A 27,165-nucleotide genomic window follows, 5' to 3' on the forward strand; every position below is an offset into this window, starting at 1 on the left:
AATAGAATTCAAATCTTTTGTTCATAGGGTCACTGAGAGTTGTGTTTGACTCAATGGGACTTAACAACAAACTCAGATTATTCAGAACACTTTTGAAGTACTGAAAACTCTCACCTTATTTTTACTTATATTTACCTTTATTCAAGGATTCACATAATCCTTTCATTTTACAGTTATATTAAAGACTTTTGTTGTGTACCGTTGAGTCAACACTGACCCATAGGTGACACTCTGGTGAGTTTTCAAAGGCAGTTAATCACACAGAAGATTGCTCATCCTTCTCTCATACAGCAGCTGGTAGACTCATACCATGTCCCTTTGAGATTGCAGTGTAGTTTCTTGCCACTAGGCCACCAGATTGGAGGTAAAATGGTTACCTGAAGATTCATAGTAGTTGTTGTCATGTACTCTCAAGTCATCTGTAACTCATAGAGACCCTATCTATGTACAACAGCTCTGAATCCTACTCTGTCCTGAGCCAGTCTCACTGACTTTGATATAGTAACTGGGGCAATGTGAGTAGGTGTGTCATTTCATCTCATCCGGGATCTTCCTATCCTGTGCTGTCCCTTCACCCTTCCGAGCATGATGTCCTTTACCAAGGATCAGTTCTCCTGGCCAATGCCCAAAGTATGTGAGGCAGAGTTTCAAAATCCTAGCCTCCAAGGAGAAATTCAGTTTCACCCTCTCCAAGACAGACCTATTTGTTTTCTTGGCAGTCCATGGTATGGTTAAGACGCTTCAGTTCCACAACTTAAAGGCATCAATTCTTCTTCTGTCATCTTTAGTCATTGTCCAGCTCTCTGATGCACAGAAAGTAATTGTGAAGACTATGGCCCGTATCAGGCACACCTTAGTCTCTAGATGGACATTGTTGCTCCTCAGCAGATATACCTAATGCCATTTCCTTTTGATTTCCTGATTGCTGGGGCCAAGAGTGTTGATTGTAGGGCCAAGCAAGCAATAACTGTTGACAACCTCAATCTTCTCCATTCATCATGGTGCTGCCAATTGGTCCAGTGGTGAGAATCTTCATCTTCTTGATGTTGAACTTCAATCAATATTGAAGACTATAGTCCTTGATCTTCAACAGTAAGACCTTCAGGTCCTCTTCTAAACCCAGCTTATATTTCTGGTAGTTCTTGGTCAGTATTGTTCAAATGTATTGTTCAGTCATTTCTGGATAATCTTCAGCAGGATTTTGCTTGCACGTGATAGGAAGATTCACAGGTAGCCTGAATTAGAGACTTTGCAGGATTTCTGAAGAAAAAGGCTAAAGGTTAGTTGGACTTTCTGATTATGTTTCAAGTGCTACTAACAAGGGAAATTATGGCCTGAATCCTATCCATCTTGACTCTGCAACTTCTTGTCCTGAAATCATACCACTCCCTTTTCTCTTTAATTTCTACCACTTTTCATCATGTAAAGGAATCAAAGCCCAGAAATGAAAATTCATGAGCATTTATTGTAAAAAAACTTGAACTAAATTTTTTGTTGTTGTTATTGTGTACTGCTGAGTCGGAAATGCCCCACAGCTGACCTGTGGTGGGTTTTCAGAGGCAGTAAATCACATGGGAAGAGATTCTTCATCATACTCCCATTGAGCAGCTGGTGGCCTTGAACCATGTGCCTTTGGGATTTCAGCATAGCTTCTTGCCACTAGGCCACCAGAGCTCCTTGAGATTAAAAATAAGGGAAGAAAAACTGTGATAAAGAATAACAGAACATTAGAAAAATAGAATATGGATGAACCAAATAGTAAAATTACATATTTTTCAACTCTTTAAGAAAAAGGTTATTTAGATCCAATGCTCAGTTTCCTTAACAATTTATGAGTTTAAACCTTTAAAGAAGGCTCTTGACATTTTCTTTAATCATTTATTAAGCTCAGAGCTCACAGTCGGCTTTCTCTACAGATTTTTTTTCCTTGCCTGATTATTACTATAGTGCACAATGTAACTGCTGTAGAATTCTTTTTTTTTTTTAATATGTTTTTATTTAATCTGTATCTCCTTAATGTTATGTTCTAAAAACAATTGCCTAATTTGAAAATTTGTGCTCTGGTAAATTTTACAATGAGATCCATAAATGCCGTCTGGATAATACTGGTTAGAACTATCAGCTTGCTTGCTTTCTTTATGGTTATACCTTGTGAATTCCTTCCTCCCCACCCCCATTGTTTTTTATTTGTGTAAAAGCTTACAAATCATATTGTTATCCATTTAATCATTCACATGTATTTTATTTTATAAGATTATGATGATTGCAACTAATCACAATGTCTTATCAAACTTATTATATATTGTCTTTCCCATTACTTATCTAATAAATTTTGCGCCCTTTCCCCTTCCTTCATTAACTTTTCAAGATTGTTTCTATCTATATGTAAACCTTTCCTTATTTTTATGTTGGTGGTCTTAATACTGTAATTTTCCTTTTGCGACTGACTTATGTCACTCAGCATAATTTGTTCTAGTTCCTTAAGTGCTTTGTAGTATTAATTTTGGCACAATTCAGATAAACTTGGAAGCCTATTTGTTAACTGAGCATGTATTAGGGTATGGAATACAATTTGGGGTCCTTCAAAGACACCTGTAAGTTCTTAGACTTTTTGCTCAAGCTTCCCTTCAACAACTGATGTATTTGTTCTAAATTTCCTGAGGTTCTCTGAAGGTATTGTTTCTTTACTGACTCAGAATTATCTTAACTACAAAATATTTTTAATGCATCATGTTCTATTTGTCAAAAAAACAGAATGAGCCAACTTAATTTTTTTAAATATTCAGTTTATTTCCCTCCTAAATATTTAACATTTCTTATGGTTTATTCATTAAATATTGTAAGAAGGTAACTGTTCTAAAATTATAGCTATCACAGACTAGATTTTTATGTGCTTTCAAGACACCTGCAACTCATAGTGACCCTATGTGAAACAGCCCTAAACCTTACTCTATCCTGTGCCAATCTCACTGTCTCCAACACTTCTATCCCACTACTGCAGTTACTAAATCAATCCACCTCATAGAGGGTCTTCCTCTCCTGCATTGTCCTTTTACCCTCCCAAGCATGATGTCCCTCTCCAAGGACCCTCCTTGCAACATGTCCAAAGTATGTCAGACAAAGCTTCAGAATCCTTACCTCCAAAGAGCAGACTGGTTTAACCCTTTCCAGGATGAACCTGTTCATTTTCTTAGCAGTCCAGGGTATATTCAATACTTTTCTGGAACACCATAGCTCAAAGGCATCCATTCTCCTTCTATTCTCCCTACTCATTGTACAGCTCTGTGACGAATATCAAGTGATTGCAAAGACCACCTCCTGTATCAGGCACACCTTAGTCTCCAGAGTGACACCATTGCTCTTTAGTATTTTGGAGAGGTCCCTAACAGCAGACTTTCCCATCACAATACATCTTTTTATTTCTTGGCTGCACGTGCCAAGAGTGTTGACTATGGAGCCAAACTAAAGCTGTTAGCAATTACAATCTCTTCACCATGTATCTTGATGCTGCCAATTGACCCAGTGGTGAGAATCTTTGTCTTCTTGATGTTGAGTTTCAATCGATATTGAAGGTGGCAGTCTTTTATCCTCTGCAGCAAGCTCTTCAGGTCCTCCTCAGTTTCAGCAAGCATGGTTGTGTCATCTGCATAACGCAGATTGTTGATAGATCTTCCACCAATCCTGACACCACACTTCTCCTCATAGAGCCCAGCCTCCTGGATAATCTGTTCTGCATACAGGTTGAAAAGGTATGAAGATAGGACACATGCCTGACATACACGCTTCCCAATTTTGAACCATGCAGTGTTTCCTTGCTCTGTTCTGACGACTGCCTCCTGGTCCAAGTATAGGTTTCACATTAGCATGATCAAGTGTTCTGGATTTCCATTCCTCTCAGAGTCAGCCACAATTTGTTGTGATCCACAGAGTAAAATGCCTTTGCATCATCAATGAAACACACATAGACATTGTTCGGGTACTTCCTGCTTTCAGCCAAGATCCATCTAACATTAGTTACAATATCCCTAGTACCACGACTCCTTCTAAACTTAGCCTGGACTTCTGGCAGTTCTCTGCTGATGTGCTGTTCCATTCGTTTTTGGATGATCTTCAGCAGAATCTCGCTTGCATATGATGTCAATGATATTGTTCGATAATTTTCACTCTTTTTGGGTCACCCTTCTTTGGAATGGGGACAAATAAAGATCTCTTTCAGTCAGTTGCCCAGTGTCCTCCAGATTTCTTAACACAACTTGGTGAGCACGTCCAGGGCAGCATCTGTTAGCTGAAATATGTCAATTGGTACAGCATCAATTCCTGGGGCTTTATTTCTTGTCAATTCCTTCAAAGCAGCTTGAACTTCTTCCTTCATCATCATAGGCTCTTGCTCATATGCTGTTTCATGAAATTTTCCTGTTTCTGCCAATTCCTATTGGTACAGTGACTCTGTATACTCTTTCCATCTTCTTTTTAGACTTCCTGGATCATATAATATTCTGCCCAAAGCATCTTTAAGTATAGCAACTCAAGGTTTGAATTTATTCTTCAGTTGCTTGAGCTTAAGAAATGCTGAGTGAGTTCGGCCCTTTTGATTTTCTGACTCCACCTCCTTACACATTTCATTGTAATATTTTACTTTGTCTTCCTGTGTTGCCTTTTGAAATCTTGTTTAGCTCTTTGATATCTTGAATCCTTCCTTCTGCTTTGGCTTCTTCTAGTGCAATATTCAGAGTCTCTTCTAACATCCATTTTGGCCTTTTCTTCCCCCTCTGTCTTTTTAATGACCTTTTGCACTCTTCCTGGATGATACTCTTAATAGCCTCCCATAAATCATCTGGTCTTCACTCATTGGCATTTAAGGCCTCAAACCTGTTCATAAGATGGTTCTGAAATTTGGGTGGGATAGACTCAAGATCATCTTGTGGTTCCCTTGGATTTGATTTTCATTAGCTTCAGCTTGAACTTGCATATGAGTAGTTGGTAGTCTGTTCTATAATCAGCCCCTGGCCTAGTTTTCACAGCTGATATTGAGCTTCTCTAGCGGTTCTTTCCACAAATGTCATCAATCTGTTTCCTATGCATACTATCAGGTGAAATCCATGTGTATAACCTGTGTTCGTTTCTTTTAAACCATTTTTGCAATGAATAAGTCATTGATTGTGCAAAATTGAATCATTCTGTCTCCAGCTTCATTTCTGTCACTAAGTCCATGTTTTCCAGCTACTGAATCCTTCTTCTCTGTTACCAACTTTTGCATTCCAGTCAACCATTATTATTAATACATCTTTAAAAAAAATTTTTTATTATTTTTGTGTGAGTGTACCATCAAATCAGATCTGACTGGTACAGGAGGAGATTGTCCCTCCTTCCCCGGCAGAGCATCTGGTGGATTTGAACCATGTGCCTCTGGGATTGCAGTTGCAGCTCCCTGCCACTAGGCCACCAGAGCTCCCCTTATCAATACATCTTGATTGCATATTCGAGCGATCTCTGAACTGTAACAGTTGGTAGAAATCTTCTATTTCCTGTTCTTTGGCTCTGGTTGATGGTGCATATATATGAATGATAGTGGTATTCACTGGACTTCCTATTGCCACAGTTAAATATTGTTTGGTATTTTTTTTCCCCATTTTCTTTGTATACTGTTCTTTTTCAGTACTTCCCTGCTTAATATTATCTGTGAATTTAATTAGACTATTTACTTCCCTTTGTTAAATAATGTTACATGACCACACTATCATTAGTTCCTGCAGAATTCCTATGATGCCTCTTTCCAAATACATATTTCATAATTTCTCAGTTTTGACTCCTAAAGCAGTAAGAAATATACTGATGCCAGGAAATTAAGGAAGTTAGAAAAACTGAAAGGGACTCAGAAATGGAACTTGAGAAATAAATGAGAAAAAAGAGAGCACATCAAAATAGAAGCTAGTAGGGTAAAAGGGCAAGGTGAGCAAAAAAGAAAAAAGGGAACCGACTAAAACAAGAGGTAGAAACACTGCTCTTAGAAGAAAAATAAAAAGACATTTAAAATTACAGATGTCCAACACAACCAGGAGATATCATTTCACTCCAGTAACAATAGCAAAGATGCTGGCGAGGCTGTGGAGAGTTTGGAACTCTTATATCTTATACACTGCTAGGGGAAATGTAAAGAGCAACAGCCACTGTGAAGGTGATATGGTGTTTTCTCAAAAAATTGGAAGTAGACATACCATTTGACCCAGATATTCTACTACAGACTGGGAATATACTCTAAAGTAACTAGAGCCACAATGCAGAGGTATGCACACCCATGTTTATTGTTGCATTATTCACAATCGCAAAGAGATGGAAGCAACACAAGTGCCCATCAGCAAATAAATGGCTAGAAAAACTACAGTACATACACACAATAGAAATTATGCAGCACTAAATAACAATGAACTTGCAAAGTATTATACAACATGGGGGAGCCTGGAGGACATTATACTGAGTGAAATATCTCACAAAAGAATACTGCATTATACCACTGTTACAAAATGGGACAGATATGAGAGGGCTGGGAAAAGAAAGGGAAAAGAGTTGATAGATAATGAACACTATATTGGAACAGTTGAGAGGAAGAACTGTCTGAAAGGAATATATGATTAGGCATTATATGTATGACAATAATCTGGAACAAGAGGTACATTGTGGAGAGGGTTAGGCAAAAGGTGGGGGAAGAAAATGCAATAATGGAAAAAAAATCCAAAAATATTTTATTTAAAAATTAAGTATGCAAGAAATTATAAACATTCAAGCTTAGATTTGTCCAAAGGTCTGAATAATTTGATAATTATTCTTTAGAAAAAAACCTGGAAGATGCCTCATCAAAAAATATGATAATATCTTTTGGAAGAGAAGAACTCTGCTAACTCTAAGATTAAATGTAAACTAGGTACACTTATTGCTAGGTTGATTTACAAGTAAACATATTAGGTCCTTAATTTTGATCAAGATATTATGTTATAAACATGTGAGTGGATCTAAATCACTATTTATTAAGAGTGGAGACCTTTTCAAAGCAATGTAGTAAGGATGCACTTTCTTTTTTCTACCGATTTCCTAGCATGGGGCTAGGCAGTGGAATAGACTACAGAAAATACATACAATCTAGATAAAACGGAAACCAGACTCATTTATGTTGATTCTAATGTATAATAAGCTGAAAAGAACTAGAAAGCAAGATAACTAAGCATATAATTGCTGTCAGACTGCATTAATTGGCTTTTAAATGCTTGGGGAAGTTATCCACAATTCAAAATGATGGAGTCAGAACTCACAGCTGAGCCTCCATTGGATTTCCCAGGCTGTGAAATCACAGGAGAGGAACTTCTGGTGGACTCAAACTGCTAGCCAAGTGTGGTATTTGGGTTAGTAGTGCAGCTTTTCACCAGAGCTCCCTAGTAAGGATGCTGGAAGTTTGAAATGAAAATGTTAGCAATGTGTCTAATGAGGAGAAAAGAGGACATAGGGGTACAGGGCCATGAGCATCTCTCTGAAAGGGCTGGAGCAGAAAGCAGATAAAGAGCCCTTATTTCAGCCCGTGGTGCCTCTAGAGCCATACAAATAGCAATAGGTTCATTCATTGGTCGTTAACTCACAATTATGGTACTGAGAATGGGGTTTATTAGACAAATACAGGTCCAGGTTTTAGCCCAAGTTCTAATACACAATTCCTCCATTAATCTAGGCTCTGATTTCAGTCCAACATTCAAGTCCAGATCATCCAACAAGGTTTGCCTCAGAGCAGTTATAAGCCAGCTTCTCTCTCCTTCAAGGATCCAGCAAGAACAACAGAAGCTTTTAACTGTGGCTTTTTTCTTAGGGTTTCTCTGCTTATAATTTCTCCACAGCAATGACACAGTCTCTCCACCACCATTACCAGGGTTTCACCCCTAGGGTCTCACTCTTACCATGGTCTTGTTTCAGTCTCCCCCAAGTCTTGCCACCCAGTGTGGGAAGCATTCTTTCTCTTATCCTAATGTCAAAGCTGTTGACAATTTGCAAGACCGTGATGTTTTCCAAGACCATGTGTCTGCAGTTAAGGAAGGTAGCTTGAAACCAAAGGCCAACTTCTAGGCTAACACCACACAAGGCCATGCATTCTCTCTTAACATCCAGGGGTTGTTAGCAATCTTTGATGTCCCTTGGTTTGTAGTGGAGAGTTGTGGTGGCCTATTCCTTAGGAATTTGTACTGATCACCCAAAGGCCATGCCTACCTGGCAGCTCAAACCCACCAAAGGCTCCTAGGGAGAAAGATAGATAGTATACTTTCTTGTGATTTACTAAGAAACCCAATGCAAGGAGAGCTGAGTAGCTTCTGACTCCACAGTAATGAGGGGATAGTAAATTTTATGTACTGTTAAGTTGATCACACTCATAGCAGCACCATGTACAAGAAAAGGAAACACTACCTACTCTGTGCCATTCACAGTATTTTGTTCATAAATCATCCTATGTGCTTCCATTGTCACATCGCCAACATATAAATTTCACTCTTTTCTTAGGACAGCAGTCATATGAGGTTTAGGACTCACTCAAATTCAGTGAACTTCATCTTATTAAGACCTTCAAGTCTCAATTTTCAAATAAGATTACATTCACAGATTCTGGGTGAATCAGGATTTCTGGTGGTTGGAGTGGGCAATATCTAACCCAGTCAGTACATCAATACTGGAATCTCAAACAGTGGGAATGATTGCATCACATACATACAATACATAAATACATACACTAGTTTACACCTACTAGAGCACAAAGGCAAAACAAAATTTGATTTGTTAACTGATGTTTTTAAGTTACAAGTAACTTGCTTTAGGAACTCTTTGACATTTTGCCTCGTTGAAGGAGCTCTGTCAATTCACATGAATACTTATCTATAGTTTTGTTCATGTGAGAGGAAAAGTATAGTGTTGTCTGTAGTACTTCCTTCCCACGTCCCTTCCTTTGTACTCAGGTAACTTACAATGAGACAGGTAAAGAAATGTGTTCAAAATGAAGTATATAATGGTATAAACTGATTGTTGTGAAGTCCTAACTGACCCGTAGCTGACCCTCCAGCGAGTTTTCAGCAGTTAGTCACATGGGAGACTGGCTGATTTGAACCACATGCATCGGGGTTGCAGTGCACGTTCTTACCACTAGGCCACCAGAATTCCATAAACAAGCAAATTTATTCCCACCTAAGTTCCTGCTCTTCTCATATTGTGCCCTTTATTTTCTTCTTTGGCAGCCCATAATGTAGGAATTTTAAAAATATGTTGGTAATAGTCGTCTTGTGATTTATGGCAGGTAGTGGAAATGAAAATTTTGACTGCACATCTTGAGCCTTGGCAGCAGCAACAAACTCCCCTTTTATCTAACCCTCAACTACCCGGTTTAAGAGCCTTGGGCCTCTTGATGTATGCGTCAACAAATTGACCACCCGGCACCTTTCTTCTTTCTTTACTAGTTCCTTCATCTCTCCCATTTCACTGTGTGCTCAGGTACTCGCCTCTTCCTCCCCATTTCCTCTGACCCGGGGAGTCGCATCTCCAGTAGGCAGGAGGCAGCACATGCAGGCCACCCGCCCATCAGACAAAGAGCAGGAGGCAGGAGGGCGCCGCTGGCTACTCAGAGAGAAGCCGCCGCGCCGCCACGCGCTGCGAACAGGAGCTGGAGTAACAGCCCGTCCACGCGCCAGCGCTGCTTCCTTTCCTCCCGACTCTTCCTTTTCCTCTCTCCAGGCCTAGTCCCCCCCACCCCCGCAGCAGGAACACGCCTGCGCAAGAGTGCCCTCTCGCTCCTTCTCCGCCCTTCCTTCCCTCTGTTCCTCCTCCCCTGTCCCGCCTTCCTTTCTCTCTCCGGTTTCACTAACTGAGGGCTCCAGGTTGTGAGCAGTTCAGTCTATTTCCCCAGCACCCCGCCCCTCTTCTTCCTCCTCTCCTCACCCCTCCCATCTCCAGCCTGGTGAAGGATGATGCGGCTACAGTGGCCCCAGCCCCTGCAGCGGCACTGGCGGTGGTTGTAGTTGGGGTAGCTGGAAATCGGGTGGAGAATAGGTGGTGGCGGCAGCTTTAGTGCCTGGAGGAGTGGCAGTCGCCCCAGCAGCTTCCCCTGTGCTTCCTTTCCTCCTTAGTGCAGTCAGGAAGTTTTTGGCTTTTGTGCATGTGTGTGCGCGAGTGTGGGTGTGTAAAGTGAAGGTTTGGGTGGCGTTTGTGCAAGCGCAGGGTTTTTTTCCCCACCTCGCTTCCCGTAACCCGGGCCGCTCCAAAGCCTGGGCTGTGGCCCGAGGAGGGGGCGCAGCGGCGGGCTCTCCTTTTGTTGTTGTTTCCTCCGCCTGGGGAGCTGAAGGGGGAACGCGGCTGGGTGGGGCGATTCGGAGCCCGGGCCTGGTGGCCCCGGGGGCTCCCGGGCGGGCAGGGTAGGGCAGACTAGAGCGGGCTTCAACATGATGGCCGCCGAGGCCGGCAGTGAGGAGGGCGGCCCGGTGACCGCCGGGGCAGGAGGAGGCGGTGCGGCGGCAGGCTCAAGTGCCTATCCGGCTGTGTGTCGGGTGAAGATACCTGCGGCCCTGCCGGTGGCAGCCACCCCTTATCCCGGGCTGACGGAGGCTGGAGTGGTCGCGACTCTGGGCGGCGGAGCTTCCTTCGGGGCAGGGTTCCTAGGAGCCGGAGCTGTGGCGGGGGCACTGGGGGGATCTGGACTGACAGGGGGAGGTACTACTGCTGGTGTGGCTGGTGCTGCTGCCCCCTGCCCTGGGGGGGACATGGCTTTCAACAAGGTTACCACTTCATTGCCTGCTGAGACCCTAGGGCCAGGCGGTGGATTTCCCCCTCTGCCGCCCCCTCCTCAGCTCCCGCTTTTGGGTGCGGGCCTGGGGACAGTGGACGAAGGTGACTCCCTGGATGGGCCAGAATATGAGGAAGAAGAGGTGGCCATCCCGCTTACCGCTCCTCCAACTAACCAGTAAGTCAGAACTGCTGCCCAGAAACTCGGGAAACGGGCTCCAGGAAAGATATTTTTTGGGGGAGATCAAGGGAGGAACGCACCTTGTAATATCTAAGATTTGTTCTTGAAAAAGTTTTCAAGTTTCACGTATCATGTGCAGGGTTTAATTTGATCACCCATCTTCTTTACAGGTGTACTCCCTGACATAGACTATTGCTCAACTGGAAAGATGTAAAGTTTTTAAGATGGGAAGCATGAGAAAATATGTATTCAGTGAGAACTAGAAATGGTTTTCCCCTTGCAAATTGAGGTGGTGTGTACTAGAATTCAGCTGAGTTTGCAGCTACCAAGGCATTGACTATCTTAACTTGTGCATGTTTGTGTGTATGTGCGCCCAGAAGCTTTGAATACAAGCATTTGAGCATTGGATTAACATCATTTGAAAATGCATTGGACAGGTTTTGCTTTTGTTGCTCAGCAAATCCCAGTTTTGTTCACTGAAAGTATAATGACACATAGTCTTTGGATCACCACGTATGTAAATGGTGAGAGAGATTTGGTAATGCAGTTCTGTGAATTACAGGTGGATTTAAAAATACAAACTCAACACTGTCTAACTTGATAGAATCTCGGTGTATTGCTGTTAGTCGTCTTCCTTTGTAGTTAAGAGTCTAAGTACAATATTGAAGTAGAACAACATCTGTTCAGTACTTCTGACTTTTCAGTGCTTCTCTTCACTACTTTTGTTGGCCAATATAATATTCTGTCTGGAAATTAATTTTTACAATCTCCATAAAAAGGGACAAATGACATTGCTCATTTCTTTTCATAAGTGAACTTTGTTGTTGTTATGTACCATCAAATCAGAACCACCTCACAGCTGATACTCCAGCAGGTTTTCAGAGGCAGTAAATCTCATCCCAGGAGATTTCTCTTATTTCTCTCACAGAATAACTGGTGAATTCCAATTGCTTGCGTTTGGATTGACAACATAGCCCCTTACCACCAGGTTGAGAGAACTCCATTTAAGTAATCTTAGATATGTAGATAAGCTTAGATATTTATTTATAAATATCTAATGAGATGATGAAACGAACATGCTAAACTGGTCAATTACAGTAATAAGCAACACTTGGTTTATAGATTCCTGTTGTCAGTTTTAATTGACACTTAGAATTTAAGCAAACTTGATGTGTATTTTAGGAAAAAAGATTCACTTCAAATAATGACAGCCACTGGACAATTTAAAGTCTTTTTAATTAAGCTGCTTTGCATGATTTAAAAATAACTTTTTTAAAAGAATTAGCGGATGATTCTGTAATACCAACTCAGTTATGGATGTAGACTTAGACTGTTTTTTATATTAAGGTGAAAAAGTAAAGTTATTCTCATTATGATAAAGAAATTTTATGTTTCTTTTATATTATTCAATAAAGAGTTCACTTTTTTGTATTTTATTCCAATTTCAGATATTTTTGGTGGTGTTAAACCTTTATTAAAAATTTTAGTTTCATAATACTGCTTGCACATTATACTTTTTTTTTTTAAAAGTCAGTGAAATATTAAGTACCCAATACGTGTTTAGTTCTGTGGTTGTAATAAATTATTTTTTCATTCTAAAATAATCTAGACTTACACCACTCTGGACTCCATCTCCCTGGAAGCAATAGAAAATAGTGGTTAAGCATATAATTTCTGAAGCATTATTTGGAACCCTGATTCTGTTACATAATAGGATGTGAGCTTACAAAAATCAGTATTTTCATCTGTGAAATGGATATATAATAGATAATAAATAATAATGGCCCTTTTCTTATACACTTGTTTGAAGATTTAATGAGGATCCTGAAAAGTATTCAGCATAATGCTTGGCACAAAAAAGGAATTCAAGTCAGTTTAGACTCATGGGAATAATTTTCCAATTAACAAAAATACGGTATTAATTTTTGTGGTATAGATTTCCTTTATAATAGCTATTTTAGAGACTGGCTTGTAATACAAGTGCATATTTATCATGATAAGGGAGCTCTGATGGCATAGTGGGTAAGAACTTGCACTGCCAACCCTGAGACAGGCAGTTCAAATCCATCAGCAAATCCACAAGCTTTTCCGAGGAAGAAAGAAGGATGTTCTCCTCCTGTGAGACTTAAAGCCCCTGGAAAACCTGCTGAGGAGTAGGGTTGGTGGTGAGCTATGTGTCAGTTCCAGCATGATGGTAATGAATCAGTGAATTACCATGATTAATTACAGTAAAGCTTTAACTTTTTGACATTTTAAGAGTAGGTTATAAAATTAGAAGTAAAATTCAAAAGTTTTCTTTGAATTTCTAATTTTAGAAATAGTCTTAACAATTAAGCTATATAATGATAAGTCTAAGAATATTGAAGAAATGGTCATATGCTTAGTACATCTCTATCTCTTTCATTGCCTTGAGTTGGAACTGAATCATAGCTGACCCTCAGATGAGTTTACGGAGGCTTTAAATCACATAGTAGAGGATTGCCATCTTTGTCTCATGGAGCCACCAGAGATTCCACCTTTGAATTAACAGCATAGCTCCTTACCCACTATTCCAGCAGTACATAGACCAAGTCTATTAATATTGTTGTTGCTGTGTGTACTTTCAAGTTGTAACAGACCCATAGCTGACCCTCTAGCGGGTTTTCAGAGGCAGTAAGTCATATAGTAGGGGAGTACTCATTGTTCTGCAGAGCAGCTGGTGGATTCGAACCACTGCTTTTAGAATTGCAGGGCTGTTTCTTACAACTAGGACACCAGAGCTCCCTTTATTAACATTAGTGATAGTTTTTTGTCTGTATGTTGTTAGGTACTCTTGAGGGGACTATGACTCTTAGCAACCTTATGAACAACAGATCTGAACCTTGCCCTGTCCTCTACCATCTTCATAATTTTTGATATGCTCAAGCCCATTGTTTTGGTTTTTTTCCCCTCTGTGTTTTTATTTATTTTATTTGAGATTTTATTGTAAGTTTATAAAGAACTTGGATTTCCATTCATTCATTGTTGCACTTTTTCCTCCTTGTCCTTGTTCCTCACCAGTTTGCGTTTTTCTTTGGAAAAAAAGTCTTTTCATTGTTAGACAGTCATTCTCCGCCCACCCCCGCCCACAGACCACTTACTATGCAGCTCTTATTCTGGACTCTTGTCATACCAGTAATACCTAATCATATATTCCTTTTATACAGTTCTCTTCCTCATCTGTTTCAAACATTATTTATCCCCTCTTTTCTTAGTTTCCCCTCAACCTCTGTCAGTCCTGTTTTATAACAGTGGCATTATTCAGTATTTGTCAAGCCCATTGTTAAAGTTACTTTGTCAATCCATCTTGCTGAGGGCCTTTGTCTCTAACTCTCCACCCATCTCTAACCTCTGAGCATGATTTCTTTTTCCAAGGACTAGCCCCTCTTGACAATATACTCAAAGTATGTGAGACCAGGTTTCACTGTCCTTGATTTTAAAGAGCACCATGGTTGTACTTCCTCCAAGACATATTTGTAAATTCGTCCCATGGAATGTTCAGTACTCTTCTCCAGCAACATAAAATGCACATGTTGTCTTATGTACTTTTGGATCAGACCGACTATAGCTGATTCTCCAGTGGGTTTTCAGAGGCAGTAATCTGCATGGGAAGAAATTACTCATCCATTCTCGTTAGGAGTAGTTGCTGAATTTGAACCACGTGCCTTTAGGGTAGCAGTGCAACTTCTTAACACTAAGCTACCAGAGAGATTAATCTTATATTTGCTACTGATCCTTTCCATTAGTTAACACTAAAAAAAATTTACTTGAAAATTTTGCTTTTACTGGATCTTAAGGGGGGGAAATGGTAAGAAATTACTCATATTTTTTTCTGCTATGAGAAGAGTCAGTACCTAAAAGTGAAAACAGATTTCTTTTTTAAGAGAAAGAAAATGCTAAATTAAGGAGTTTATCATTACTTTTTTATCATTTTAATTTTACAGATATAGTTAGTGTAGATCTCATTCTTTATCTCTTTCCTAGGAATGATGATTGGTGGTAAAGGAGTTTTGTTCCCTGGTTCTCTTTCTCATATATATATATTTTTAAAAGTGAGGCAGTACTAACAGGGAGTTGTTGGGCTGAATTAAGCCCACAAATATATATTACTCTTAGGGGATGTGGAACTTAGTTAATTGTTACCATTAACAATAGGTAGATTAATCACGTAAGAATTCTAGATTTCTAGTGAAGCCATACCTGGCTAGCAAAAAAAAAAAAAAAAAAATTCTAGATTTCTAGCATCTCTTGAGAAAAAAACCCCAAACCACAGGATTTAGCTCTATCTTGATGCACACCTGACTGTGATTGCTGCTTTCTTCAGCTGCTTTTGCATAGGGAATTGGTCTATAGGAATGGTAGGACTGCTATATAGGGTAGAAGCAGCAAATCAAATAAGATCAAATGATGGATCAAAATAGGAGATCAAATGATGTATTGAATTGGAGAAATGTGTTGCCAGGGATTTCTTTAAAGTTTTAGGACTAAGGTGTGCCTGACCAAAGCCATAGTGTTTTCATTTGCTTTACATGCATGTGAAAGTTGGACAGTGATAAAGAAGACTGAAGAATTGATGCCTTTAATTTGTTTTGAGTTACAAATATGCCGTGGTGATATATTTTTTCATTAATTGGTATCTTATTATTGGTAATTTCCTTTTGTGGTGGTGTTGATTGCCTTTGAGTGGAGCATGACTCATAGCAACCCTATGAACAAAAGATCTGAAACCCCTCTAACAACTATCAACATTTATCAAAGTTCAAGTTTCCGGAGACAAGTTGTTTAGGAAGTGGATGCTACTCCTGCTTCCAGACCTGTCATAGCATGTTATTGGTTGAGTCACCTGCTATGCATAGCGACCCTATCTATGTACAGCAGTTATGAGCTAGTCCTGAGCTAGTCTCACTAATTCTGACAGTTCAAAAAAACTTTGTTTTGGAAGAAGTGTAGCAGAGTGGTTCTTAGAAGCAAAGATATTTCTCATGTATTTTAGGCATGCTTTAAGATAAGGCCAGTCCTTGGAAAAGGATATCAGCTTCTCATACAGAGGTACTGGTGAATTTGAGCTAGCCTTTAGTGTAACTCCTACATCTTTTCAGAAATAGTAAAACAAACAAACAAACAAACAAACCAGAAAATGCCCACTGCCATCAAATAATTTCCAACTCATAATGACCCTTCATTATGGGAAAGATGGAGAGTTAGAGTAAGAGGAATACTCTCGGACTGACATAGGGGTAGCAGTGATGGACTTTGGCACAGAGGAGATTGTGAGGATGGCACAGAATTGGTCAAAATTTTATTTTTTGTTCAGAAGCTCACTATGTGTTGAGGTTGACTTAATGGTATTTTAAAAAAACCAAAGGTTATAAATTTTTACACAAGTAGATTCCCAAGGTTTTTCTTCCCCACAATCAATGGTAGGTTCAAACTTCGGATCTTTCAGTGAGTGTTGAACACTTTGTACCATGTACCTCCAGGGCTTCTGTAATGTAGTTTAAAGATAAATATTGTGAAAGAAGTAGAGACAAAACATCATAGGAATTCAGAGAATTCGAAGTGCTTATGATCTTTATATTCATTTCCCTTGAGTCGGAATTAATTTGTAAATGACCTTCCATTGGGTTTTCTGAAGCTATAAATCCCATGGGAAGAGATTGCCCATCCTTCTGAGTTGCTGCTGGTCAAGTCGATCTGCCAGAGATGAAGTTTTTGAGTTAGCAGTGCAACATTTTATAGACTGTGCCACTAGTGCTCCTTTGTATGCAATAACAACTCATTGCTGTTGAGTTAGAACTCTCATCGCTGACTGTCCATTGGGTTTTGGCCATTGTAAATTGTACGAGAAGAGATTGCTCATCTTTCTCCTACAGAGCTGCTGGTGGATTCAAACTCCCAGAGAGGCTCTACCTTTATTTAGGTGCGTGCAACTCACCATGGACTATACCACCAGACTTTGTGTGTTGTCATCAACATCATCATTATCTCATTGCCGTCGAATTGGAACCTACTTACAGCTGACCCTTTTTTGGAGGATGTAAATTACTTGGGAGCAGATTGCCCATCTTTCTCATACTGAGCTGTTGGTGAATTTGAGTTAGCGGCCTTTAACTCTAGTGCAACCCCTACAACTTTCCAAGATAAAACAAAAAATGCCCACTGATATCAAATAAACTCCAACTCATAATGACCTGGTCTCTGCGGCAGTACATCATCATTATTATTATTATTATTAATTTTCTGTGCATGTACCATCAAATAAGATCTGAGTGGTACAGGAGGAAATTGCCCCTCCTCCAGCAGAGCAACTGGTGTATTTGAACCATAAACTTCTGGGATTGCAGTGCAGCTTCTTTCCACTAGGCCAGCAGAGCTCCCTGAGGCAGAAGATCTTAATGAGAAGAAAGTACCTTTCTTTCTCCCTTAAATCACCTAGTGGTTTCAAACTGTGTATCTTTCTGTTAGTAGCCCAAATTAAATGAGCATTAACATTTGACTTTTAGTGAAGTGTTTGCCTTACTGAACTCTGAGTTGACCCTTGAACAAAGTGAGAATTAGGAGTACTGACCTCACAGTTTAAAAAACCAAATCGGCATAATTTTTATTTGTGCATTTTTTTAATAAAAATAACAAATATAAATTTTATTTATAAAAAGGGCAGCTCTGATAGTCTAGTGGAAAGAAGCTGCACTACAGTACCTAAGGCACACAGGGTGAATCTGGTAAGAAGCTTCGCTGAAGTTTCTTAGGCACTTATGTCAAATCCACCAACTGCTCCAAGGGGGGAGAATGGACATTCTCCTCCTGTGCGGGAACTGTCTCAGAAAACCCACCAGATGGGTCAGCTGTGGGTCAGTACCAACTTGATAATAAACAACACACATCATTTATAGCTGACCCTTGAACAACATAGGTTTGAATCAGTATGTGCACTTATTTTTGATACCTCCCTCGCCCATTGTGAGTATCTGCTTAAAATCATGTATCACTTACTGAGGACAAACTGCTCAAGTGGAGATGATTTGTGCCACACAGATACTGGCAACACTTGAATTCACTGCCAAGAGCAACAAGAACAACTCTGCACATAAATTTAAATCTATATTGCTCAAGGGTCCACTATACTAACTTGTTGCTTGAAGTGGATTGAAGGGATTCTTTGTAGTTACTTCTCTATAGAGCACACCCAAAAGCTTAATTAATTGGACTGAAGGATGATTAGCTACTCTCTGAGTGGCAGGGAAAGGCAAAATTACCAAGTATAGCTGCAAATTAAGGAAGAAAGGGAAAATTGTGAGTTGTCTTGAACTTACCTTTTTAATGGCCATGGGAAAAGTGAGAAATGCCTTTAACAACAGCTTAAATAAAATGTTGCCCCTAGAATATTCAAAATAGAGAGTAGGAAAGGGAGGAGAGAAGGGCTAGGGGTGGAGGGGAAGTATCAGGTCAGCAGAGATAGTAGATGAAAGGGTAGAGTGAAAGGAAAGGTAAAGTACTCTGTGAGGATTTGATGAAATGATAAATGGCATAGATCAATTGTAATTGTTATAAAACAAAATGTATATGATTGCATAAAATAAATTAACAAAAGAATATCCAAAACAGTACTTTTAGGGGAAAATGTTATAATAAACTATAACAGCTATTAACTGTTGACATTTCTTGATTGCCAGCTATATGACAGGAACTATTTTAATTGCTTTAGTTGTTTATTGCTCCTAATAAAACACGGTAGAACTTACTTGCCTAGAATAATAGCAGTGACAGAAATGTTGTCATATGCGAGGGAATCCTTTCACTGCCCCATGTAGGAGTAGGATTGGAGTAGCTTATTTAAAGTTATATTTAGGTCCTGGTAGACTTGAAGTAGAATCTAGCTTTCATAATTTTTAAGATATCTTTAGACTTCCTTAGGTGGTACAGGTGATTAAAGACTCCACAACTAGCTGAAAGATGGATATTTGAACTCACATAGAGGTCTTTGGAAGACAGATTTGGTGATGTGCTTCTGAAAGTATACAACTTTGAAAACTCCATGGAGCTTTGTTCTATGCACTTGGGATTGATTCCATGAGTTGGAATCACTTCAATGTCAGCAATGGCAAAAATATCAGTATTTAGAATTAGTTTCTTTGAGGGAGGAAGGAAAAAGCAGAGTCCCCATATTTATTAAATATTTACACTGTGCCAGGTATATTGTCTCATTTTGTTTTCACAGTATTTTTATTGGTGAGAAAACTGAGTGATAGAACTAGAATCCCAAAACAGTTAGGATGCTTTTCCTCTTCACATGTACCTTCCTGGTACATGTAATACACACTTGTGTGTGACTCTCCACAAATTTAATACCCTTTAGGGATAGATAATCACAGAGTAATCTTGAATTTGGACGATTTCGGAGCACTTTAAATGAGCTGCTACTACTACACAAATAATTTCTTTGAAAAGGGTTCATAGAAAACTGGTGCTTTGAAGTTGGTAGTTGAGAATGTCCCAAGTGTCTGATTTTTCCAAACTGCTGGTGCAATCCATCATCTGTAATAGCAGCTATTCCTGGCTGCTGTCTTTGTTTTTGGGTTCTATAATTCACTGGAAAGTCTCACAGAAACTCAGAAACTGTCATGGAAATGGCTCACATGGTTTTGAAGAGGGCACGTCTAGATTCTGTGGATCAGGCCTGAAGGGTAGCTGATGTAGTCTCATGTGTGCAGCAGAAGAGGCTTGTGAACCACAGTCTGGGTTTCTATGGACTCTGACTCTTGAAGCAGCTGGATCAGGGTAAATGCATTTTCTAGAGCTAAAAGGATTTTACCTTGCTAAGAACATTCTTATATAAAGATCTCAGTAGAACTAAGGGTGATGACTTGGGTCATACTTTATGGTAAGGTGGGGATTCAAAATATATACAGCGCTAATCCTGCCTCGTTAACACAACAACCAGTTTGCTCCAGAATGAGGCAGTAAATCTAAAGAGGCTAGAATTTATAATCCATCACAGAATGGAAGGCTATGGCTAGAAGGGTCATATTAGTTAAGTCATTTCATTGTAACTATTTTAGAAATAGTTTATCATTCTTTTAATTTATACCTTTCACTGTAGGAAAGAAACTTTTTTTTGTGTTTAACCATCTTTATTTCAGCAATCAGTTATTTCTGCACTCTTAATTGTACCTGCATGGTAAAATGCAAAGCAAAACAATACAAAAACATGTCACCTTTGAGTTAATTCTGACTCATAGTGACTTTACTGAACAGTATACAACTGCCCCTTAGGGTTTCCAGACTTTATGGAAGTAGATGGCTATATTTTTCCTCTTGTTCTTTTGTTACATCTTTTTATCTTTTTGTAACCTTTCCGTTCTCAGATGAGCATTTACAGCACTGCAAAGCAAGGCTTTGAAAAGATGGAAGCCATAAACCGAAATCCGTGTTTAATTATTGTATTGTGAATTAAAATTCTATACATAAATATTACAACCTTAGAAAAATCCTAGTTCATTTTTATAACATTCAATGGTATTTTCTGTTTTTCTAATATATTTGTGTCATGCTAAAGGAAAGACTAAAAGACCTCCTGCAACTCTTAGGATTTCATTATAACTCTTCTTATTTAAGACACACATTAATAGGACCACATCCTTTTCCCTCGGCTGTATCTTAAGTATTGAACAATCTAGTTAATTTTTTTTAAATGAGTCATTAACTTTCATCACTTCTTTTATCTCCCCCATTATAAAAGTTTATTCACAAAAATGTGAAATGTCATCCTTGTAAAGGGGCCATGCTTATCTTCTCTGTATCATTTCAATTTTATTATATGGTGTTGCTGAAGCTAGCACCTGTCTCTTCTTTTGAGATGTTTGTAGACTTGCTCAACAGTTGTAAAAACAAGCAAACAAACCAACCACACAGAAAGCTTGCATGCATCCTCTACTCATTTTTCTTTTGTGGCAGCATATTGCATAACTGAAGTACAATGTCATATCAAGGAAATTAACATTGATACAATCTACTTAGATATCAGCCAGTTTACGTATGGGGTGTATGTGTATGTTCTTTGCATTTTGTCATGTGTATAAATTTATGCAATCATCACCATGGTAAAGAGAAAACAGTTTTTTTTCCACTACCAGAATCTCTTGTGCTACTATTTTGATGACCAACATGACTTCCTTCCTTACTTTCACCATCTTTTGGTCCTGACAACCACTAAGAAAATTATATAAATGGAACCATGTGATATATAAACATTTCGAATGACTATTTCTCTTTCAGAATAATTTCCTTAAGACTCATTTGAGTTGTTTCTAGATAACAGTTTTGCTTTTAGGTGTCATCAAGTGGATTACAACTATTTATGGCAACCCTTTGAACAACATATGGAGATGTTGTCCTTTTGTGCACCATCCTCACAATCTCTCACATGCTTAACGCTGTGTCAGTCCATGTCTTCTCTTTTGCTGACCCTTTTTTCTTTTGATGTCCCTTTCCAAAGAAGAGTCCTTTCTAACAACATACCCAACGCATGTGAGATGGAGGTTCACCATCTTTGTTTTTAAGGAGCACCTTGGTTAACTTCTTCCAAGATAAATTTATTTGTTCTTTTGTTGTTGGTCGTATTGTTAACGTTCTGTCGAGTCGCTTGAGACTCATAGCGACCCTATGTACAATAGCCCTAAACTCTCCTCTGCCCTTATATTCAATATACTTCAGCAATGCCACAGTTTAAAAGTATCTATCTGTTCTTCAGTCTGTCTTACTCATTTTTGGCTTTCACATGAAAATACCATGATTTGAGTCAGGCACACTTTAGATTTTAGACAAACACCCTTGCTCTTCAGCGCTTTCAAGACATCCGTAATAGCAGATTTGCCGAATGCAGTTTTTTTTCTCTATCTTTTATGATGATGTCTATTGGTCCAGTGATGAGAATTTTTGTTTTATTGATGAAAACTTGTGAGTCAGAATTGGCTCAGTGGCAGCAGGTTTGGTTTTGTATTTTCATTGATTAATATAGTTGAAAATCTTAGATTCATTTGCCATTTGTATATCCTCATTTTTAGCTATTTATGTTATTGAATTTCTGGTGCCTTATTGATAAGAAGTTGCAGTGCCAAACCAAAGACACACAGTTCAAATCTACCAGCGGCTTAGAAGAGATGAGAAGTCTCCTCCTATGCTATTTACTGCCTCTGTAAACTAGCTTGGCAGGCTAGCCTTGAGTTTGTATCAACTCTACAGTACATAACAACATTTATGTCTTTTTTCTGTCCCTATAGAAATATTAATTTTTCTTTAAAAAAAAACCCACCTTATTTTTTAAAACATGAGACTTTGATGAAAACATACAAATTTGTTTTTCATTCAATAATTTATGTCCACTTTGTTTTGCAGCACTGACTTGTTTCTTCAGTGTAAGAACACTCTTAATAAGATTTTTAAAATATAAATGGTTGGGCTTTGAGAATTCTTTATGTACTTTAAATACTAATCCGTTTTTGATAATCTGATTTGCAAATATATTTATCTATAACTTGTCTTTCCCAAAGCAAATGTTTTTAATTTTGATAAGGTCTGCTTTGCTATTTTTTTCTTATGTAAATTATACTTTAGAAGGTACATTTAAGGCATCTTTGCCTAGCCCTAGGTCCAAAAGATTTTCTCCTAAAAATAAGACAGACATGTGTAAAGTAAAGAGCTTTGAATCAAAGTGTGGTAGGGTTTTTTTTGTTTTTGTTGTTATTTTTTTGCCTTTGGATATGTAATAGCTCCAGTACTTTTTTTTTTTTGAAAAGGCAAATAATCTTTCTCAATAGGATTTTATTTTTCAACATTGTAAAAAATCAGTGAGGCATATTTATGTGAGTCTACTAAATTCTGTATTCTGTTCATTGATTTCAGCCAACATCAATTTTGAGTACTGTAGGTGTCTAAAAGAAAAAAGACCTGTCAAAAAAAAAAAAAAAAGAAAAAAACCCTGTCATTGCCAATCAGTCAGAACTGACTCCTAGCTGACCTTCCAGCAGGTTTTTGAGGTTATAAAATACACTGGAAGAGATTGCTCGTCCTTCCGTAAGGAGCCTCAGCTGGTGGATTCAAATGTCCAGAGAGCTAACACCTTTAGGTTAGCAACAAAGCACCCCAAGTACTAGGTCACCAGAGCTCTCTGTGTGATCTTAATTTGGAGTAGAATGATTCTTCTAATTTTATTCCCTACCCCCCAAAATTGTTTTAGCTATTCCAGGGCTTAAGTGTTTATGTATAAATTTTAGAGCCAGCTTATCCAGGTCTACCAAAACTTTCCTGGAATTTTAAAAGTAATAGCATTGATTGTGTAGATGAATTTGATGAAACTTTACATTTTAACTATACTGTTAAATGTTTCCATTTACTTAGGTCTTTGATTTCTTTGATCTACAGTTTGCAGTTTTCAGTATTCATATTCTGTCCATCTTTTGTCAGATTCATTGTAGTTTTTTGTTATATTTGGAGATTTTTGTAAATAGTAATATATGTTGAATTTTGGTTTCCACATGTTCGTTGTTAATATATTTTAATTGTTGTTAGGTGCTGTCAAGTTGATAATTTTTGTAGTTGATCTTATGTGCTGTGACTTTGCTAATTTCACCTTTTAGTTCTAAAGATTATTTAGTAGATTCTTTGGGTTCTTCTGTTAGACGGTCTTGCTATCCACAAATACGTAAAGTTTACTTTTTCCTGTTTGCTTTTAATTTTTTTTTAAATTATTGTACTGTAGTAGAGTATCTACCACTGATTTCAATAAAAACGGTGAGAGCAGAATATTTTCCTTGTCAATGATGTTAAATATAGGGCTTTTAAAAAAAATCCAGTGTGTTAACTTCTTTTTAATTACTGACTTACTGTGAATAGATGTTGAATTTTACCTTGTGTTTTTTCTGTCAATTCATATAAACATATGACTTTTTGTCTTTATTTTTGACATGGTAAATAACATTGATATTTGATTGTTGGCCCAGTTTTGAATACTTAGAATACATCTCACTTCATCATTATAATTATCTTCTTCTTGTTGTTGTTATGTGCATGTGCTGTCGAGTCACCTGCAACTCATAGCAACCCTGTGCACAACAGCTCTACACCCTGCTCTATCCCTTGCCAATCTTATTGTCTCCGACGCACCTATACCTCATTATCCCAGTAACTGAATCAATACATTTCATCGAGGATCTTCCTCTCTTGTGCTGTCCCTCCACACTCCCAAGCAAGACCTTCCTCTCCAAGGACTGATCCTGCTTTGAAATATGTCCAAAGTATGTCAGGCAAAGCTTGAGAATCCTTGCCTCCCAGGAGCAGCCAGGCTTCATGCTATCCAGGATGAATGTGTTTCTTCTCCTAGCAGTCTCCTACTATAAAAGCATTAATAAATTCAGATTGTTGATATTATATTGAAGATGTTTTTATTATTTGGATTTTTTTGTCTGTTTGGCCCAAGTTCATTAGAGAGATTGATTTCCACTTTTTGCTTCTTATGATGTCATCTGGTTTTGACATCTGTTCAGAAAGCAAGGTAATAAAGGAGGAATTTCAAGCTGCCCTGAAGGAAGTGGCAAAAAATAAGGCCCCAGGAATTGATAGAAAACCATTTGACATATTTCAGCAAACAGATGCAGCCCTGGATATGCCCACCTGGTTGTGCCAAGAAATCTGGAGGACAGCACCAGGCTAAATGACCAGAAGAGGCCCATATTTACTCCTATTCCCAAAAAAGGTGATCCAACAGAGTGTGGAAATTTTCAAGCAATATCACTAATATCACATACAAGCAAACTCTTGCTGAAGATTATCCAGAAATAACTAGAACAGTACATTGAGAGACAATTGCCAGAAGTGCTAGCTGGTTTAGAAGACAGCCTAGAGATATCATAGCCAATATCAAATGGATCTTGGCTGAAAGCAGAGAGTACCAGAAGGTTGTCTATTGTGTTTTATTGACTATGCAAAGGCATTTGACTTTGTGGACCACAACAAATTGTGGCCAGCATTGAAAAGAATGGAAATCTCAGAACACTTGATTGTAGTCATGTAAAACCTATACTTAAACCAGGAAGCTGTTGTCTGAACAGAGTAAGGGAAATCAAGGAAACAGTTCAAAATCAAGAAAGTGCATCAGGAATGTGTCCTTTCTTCATACCTTTTCAATGCATATGTGGAATAGATCATTCAGTAGGCTGGACTTTATGAAAAAAATGTGGCCTTAGAATTGGAGGAAGACTCATCAACAACCTATGCTATGCAGATAATACAACCTTGCTTGCTGAAATGGAGGACTTGAAGTGTTTGTTGCAAAAGGTCAAGGACTGGAGTCTTCCATATGAATTGAAGCTCAACATCAAGAAAACAAAGATTTTCACCACTTGGCAAATTTGCAGCATCATGATAGATGGAGAAAATATAGAAATTGTTAGTCGTTTCATCCTGCTTGGATCCATAATAGATACTTTTGCCACCAGCAGTTAGGAAGTCAAAAGATGAGTTGCTTTAGAAAGTCAGCTGTCAGGGACCTCTCCAGAGTGCTAAAGAGCAAATGATGTCAATCTAGAGATAAAAGTTTGCCTGCTTGAGGCCATAGTCTTCTCAGTTGCTTGCTATGCCTCTGAGAACTGGACAATGACTAAGGATGACATCAATGCCTTTGAGTTGTGATGCTGGAGAAAAGTATTGAACATACAACAGACTTATAAGAGAACAAACAGGTCTGTCCTGGAGAGGGTGAAACCAGGTTGATTGCTTCAGGTTCATTGGAGGCAAGGATTTTGAAACTCCTTCTCTAATAGGTTGGGCATGTTGCCAGGAGGGACCAGTTCTTAAAGAAGGACATCATTCTTAGGAGGATCAGCACAGGAGAGGAAGACCCTGAATGAACAACAGCAACGAATATGAAGTAATGATTGGTGTAATACTTTTTGTGGTATAATCAGAGAGAAAAGGAGCTATGATCTTTTTTATCTGGAGTTGGGGGTGGGTGCTCCGATGGCATAGTATGCAGGGAGTTTCACTGTTAACCCAAAGGGACCTCTTTAACACTTCAAATCCACCAGCCCTTGTGCAGGAAAAAGATGGACAGTTTCCTTCTGTGGGATTTTGAGTCCATTATAGCAAAGGATTTGAGTTGTTTTTGTTTTTTTAATAAGATGTGAGAACTATTCCTTCCTCTTTATTTAGCTAGTTAATGAAGTATTGGTATTTATCCTACTTTAACTATTTGGTAGAATTTCACAGTGAAGTAATTTATTTCTGAAATTTCCTTTTAATGATGAGTTGAGTTTTTTAAATTGTTATAAAACTATTCCTGTTATCTATTTTGAATGTTTAATTGGTAGCAATGTACCATTTAAGGAATTGTTTTTCCTAAGCTATTGATTTTATGAGCATAAACTGAAATGTATCATCTTCTTATCCTTAACTCCTAAATCAAGTAGTTTATGTTAGTAAGACCATAGGAAATAAGAGCTCATCATTGGGCCAATTGGCAGTACTGTGACAGATGGAGAAGAGATTGAGGTTATTAACAATTATAGCTTGCATGACTCCACAAACGACAATCTTGTCACCAGCAGTCAGGAAATCATAAGACAAATTACACCGGGAAAATTTTCTGTTAGGGACCTCTCCAGAGTACTCAGAAGCAACAGTGTCACTCAAGAGACTAAGGTTTACCTGATAAAGGCCATGGTCTTTTCAGTTGCTTGCTATGAATCATATAGCTGGACAATGACTAAGGATGACAGTAAAGAGTCTATGCCTTTTGAATAGTGGTACTGGAGAAGAGTGTTGAACATACCATGGACTACCAAGAAAACAAATAGGTCTGTCTTGGAGAGGGTGAAACCAAGTTTCTCCTTGGAGGCTAGGATTTTGAAGCTCCATCTCACATTCTTTAGGCATGTGGCCAGGAGGAACCAGTCCTTGGAGAAGGACATAATGGTTAGTTAGAAGGGTAGAGAGGGATGGTGCAGGAGAGGAAGACCCCCAGATGAGATGAACTGATACAGTAACTGGGGACATGGGAGTACGTATGTCAGAGTCATTGAGCCTGGCTTCTGAGCATTGTATGTAGTGTTGGTTTTTGAGTGACAGGTGACTTGATGGCACATGTCAGTAACAACAAAGGGATAAAAGAGCAGCATACA

At 38.6% G+C, this 27,165-nt stretch overlaps 1 protein-coding gene across 1 annotated transcript in view; it reads left to right on the forward strand.

Moving 5' to 3' along the window:
• Positions 1-10,454: 10,454 nt before the first annotated feature.
• RASA1 (RAS p21 protein activator (GTPase activating protein) 1) overlaps positions 10,455-27,165 on the forward strand; it is a 122,164-nt gene continuing 105,453 nt past the window's right edge. The window contains exon 1 of the mRNA XM_006885384.1: positions 10,455-10,972. Coding sequence (XP_006885446.1) covers positions 10,455-10,972 — 518 coding nt within the window. The remainder of the gene's footprint in view (positions 10,973-27,165) is intronic.

The sequence above is a fragment of the Elephantulus edwardii genome, unplaced genomic scaffold (assembly GCF_000299155.1).
Source record: "Elephantulus edwardii isolate Elephantulus edwardi_28Jun2011 unplaced genomic scaffold, EleEdw1.0 scaffold00043, whole genome shotgun sequence".
In the NCBI taxonomy this organism is placed as follows: Eukaryota; Metazoa; Chordata; class Mammalia; order Macroscelidea; family Macroscelididae; genus Elephantulus; species Elephantulus edwardii.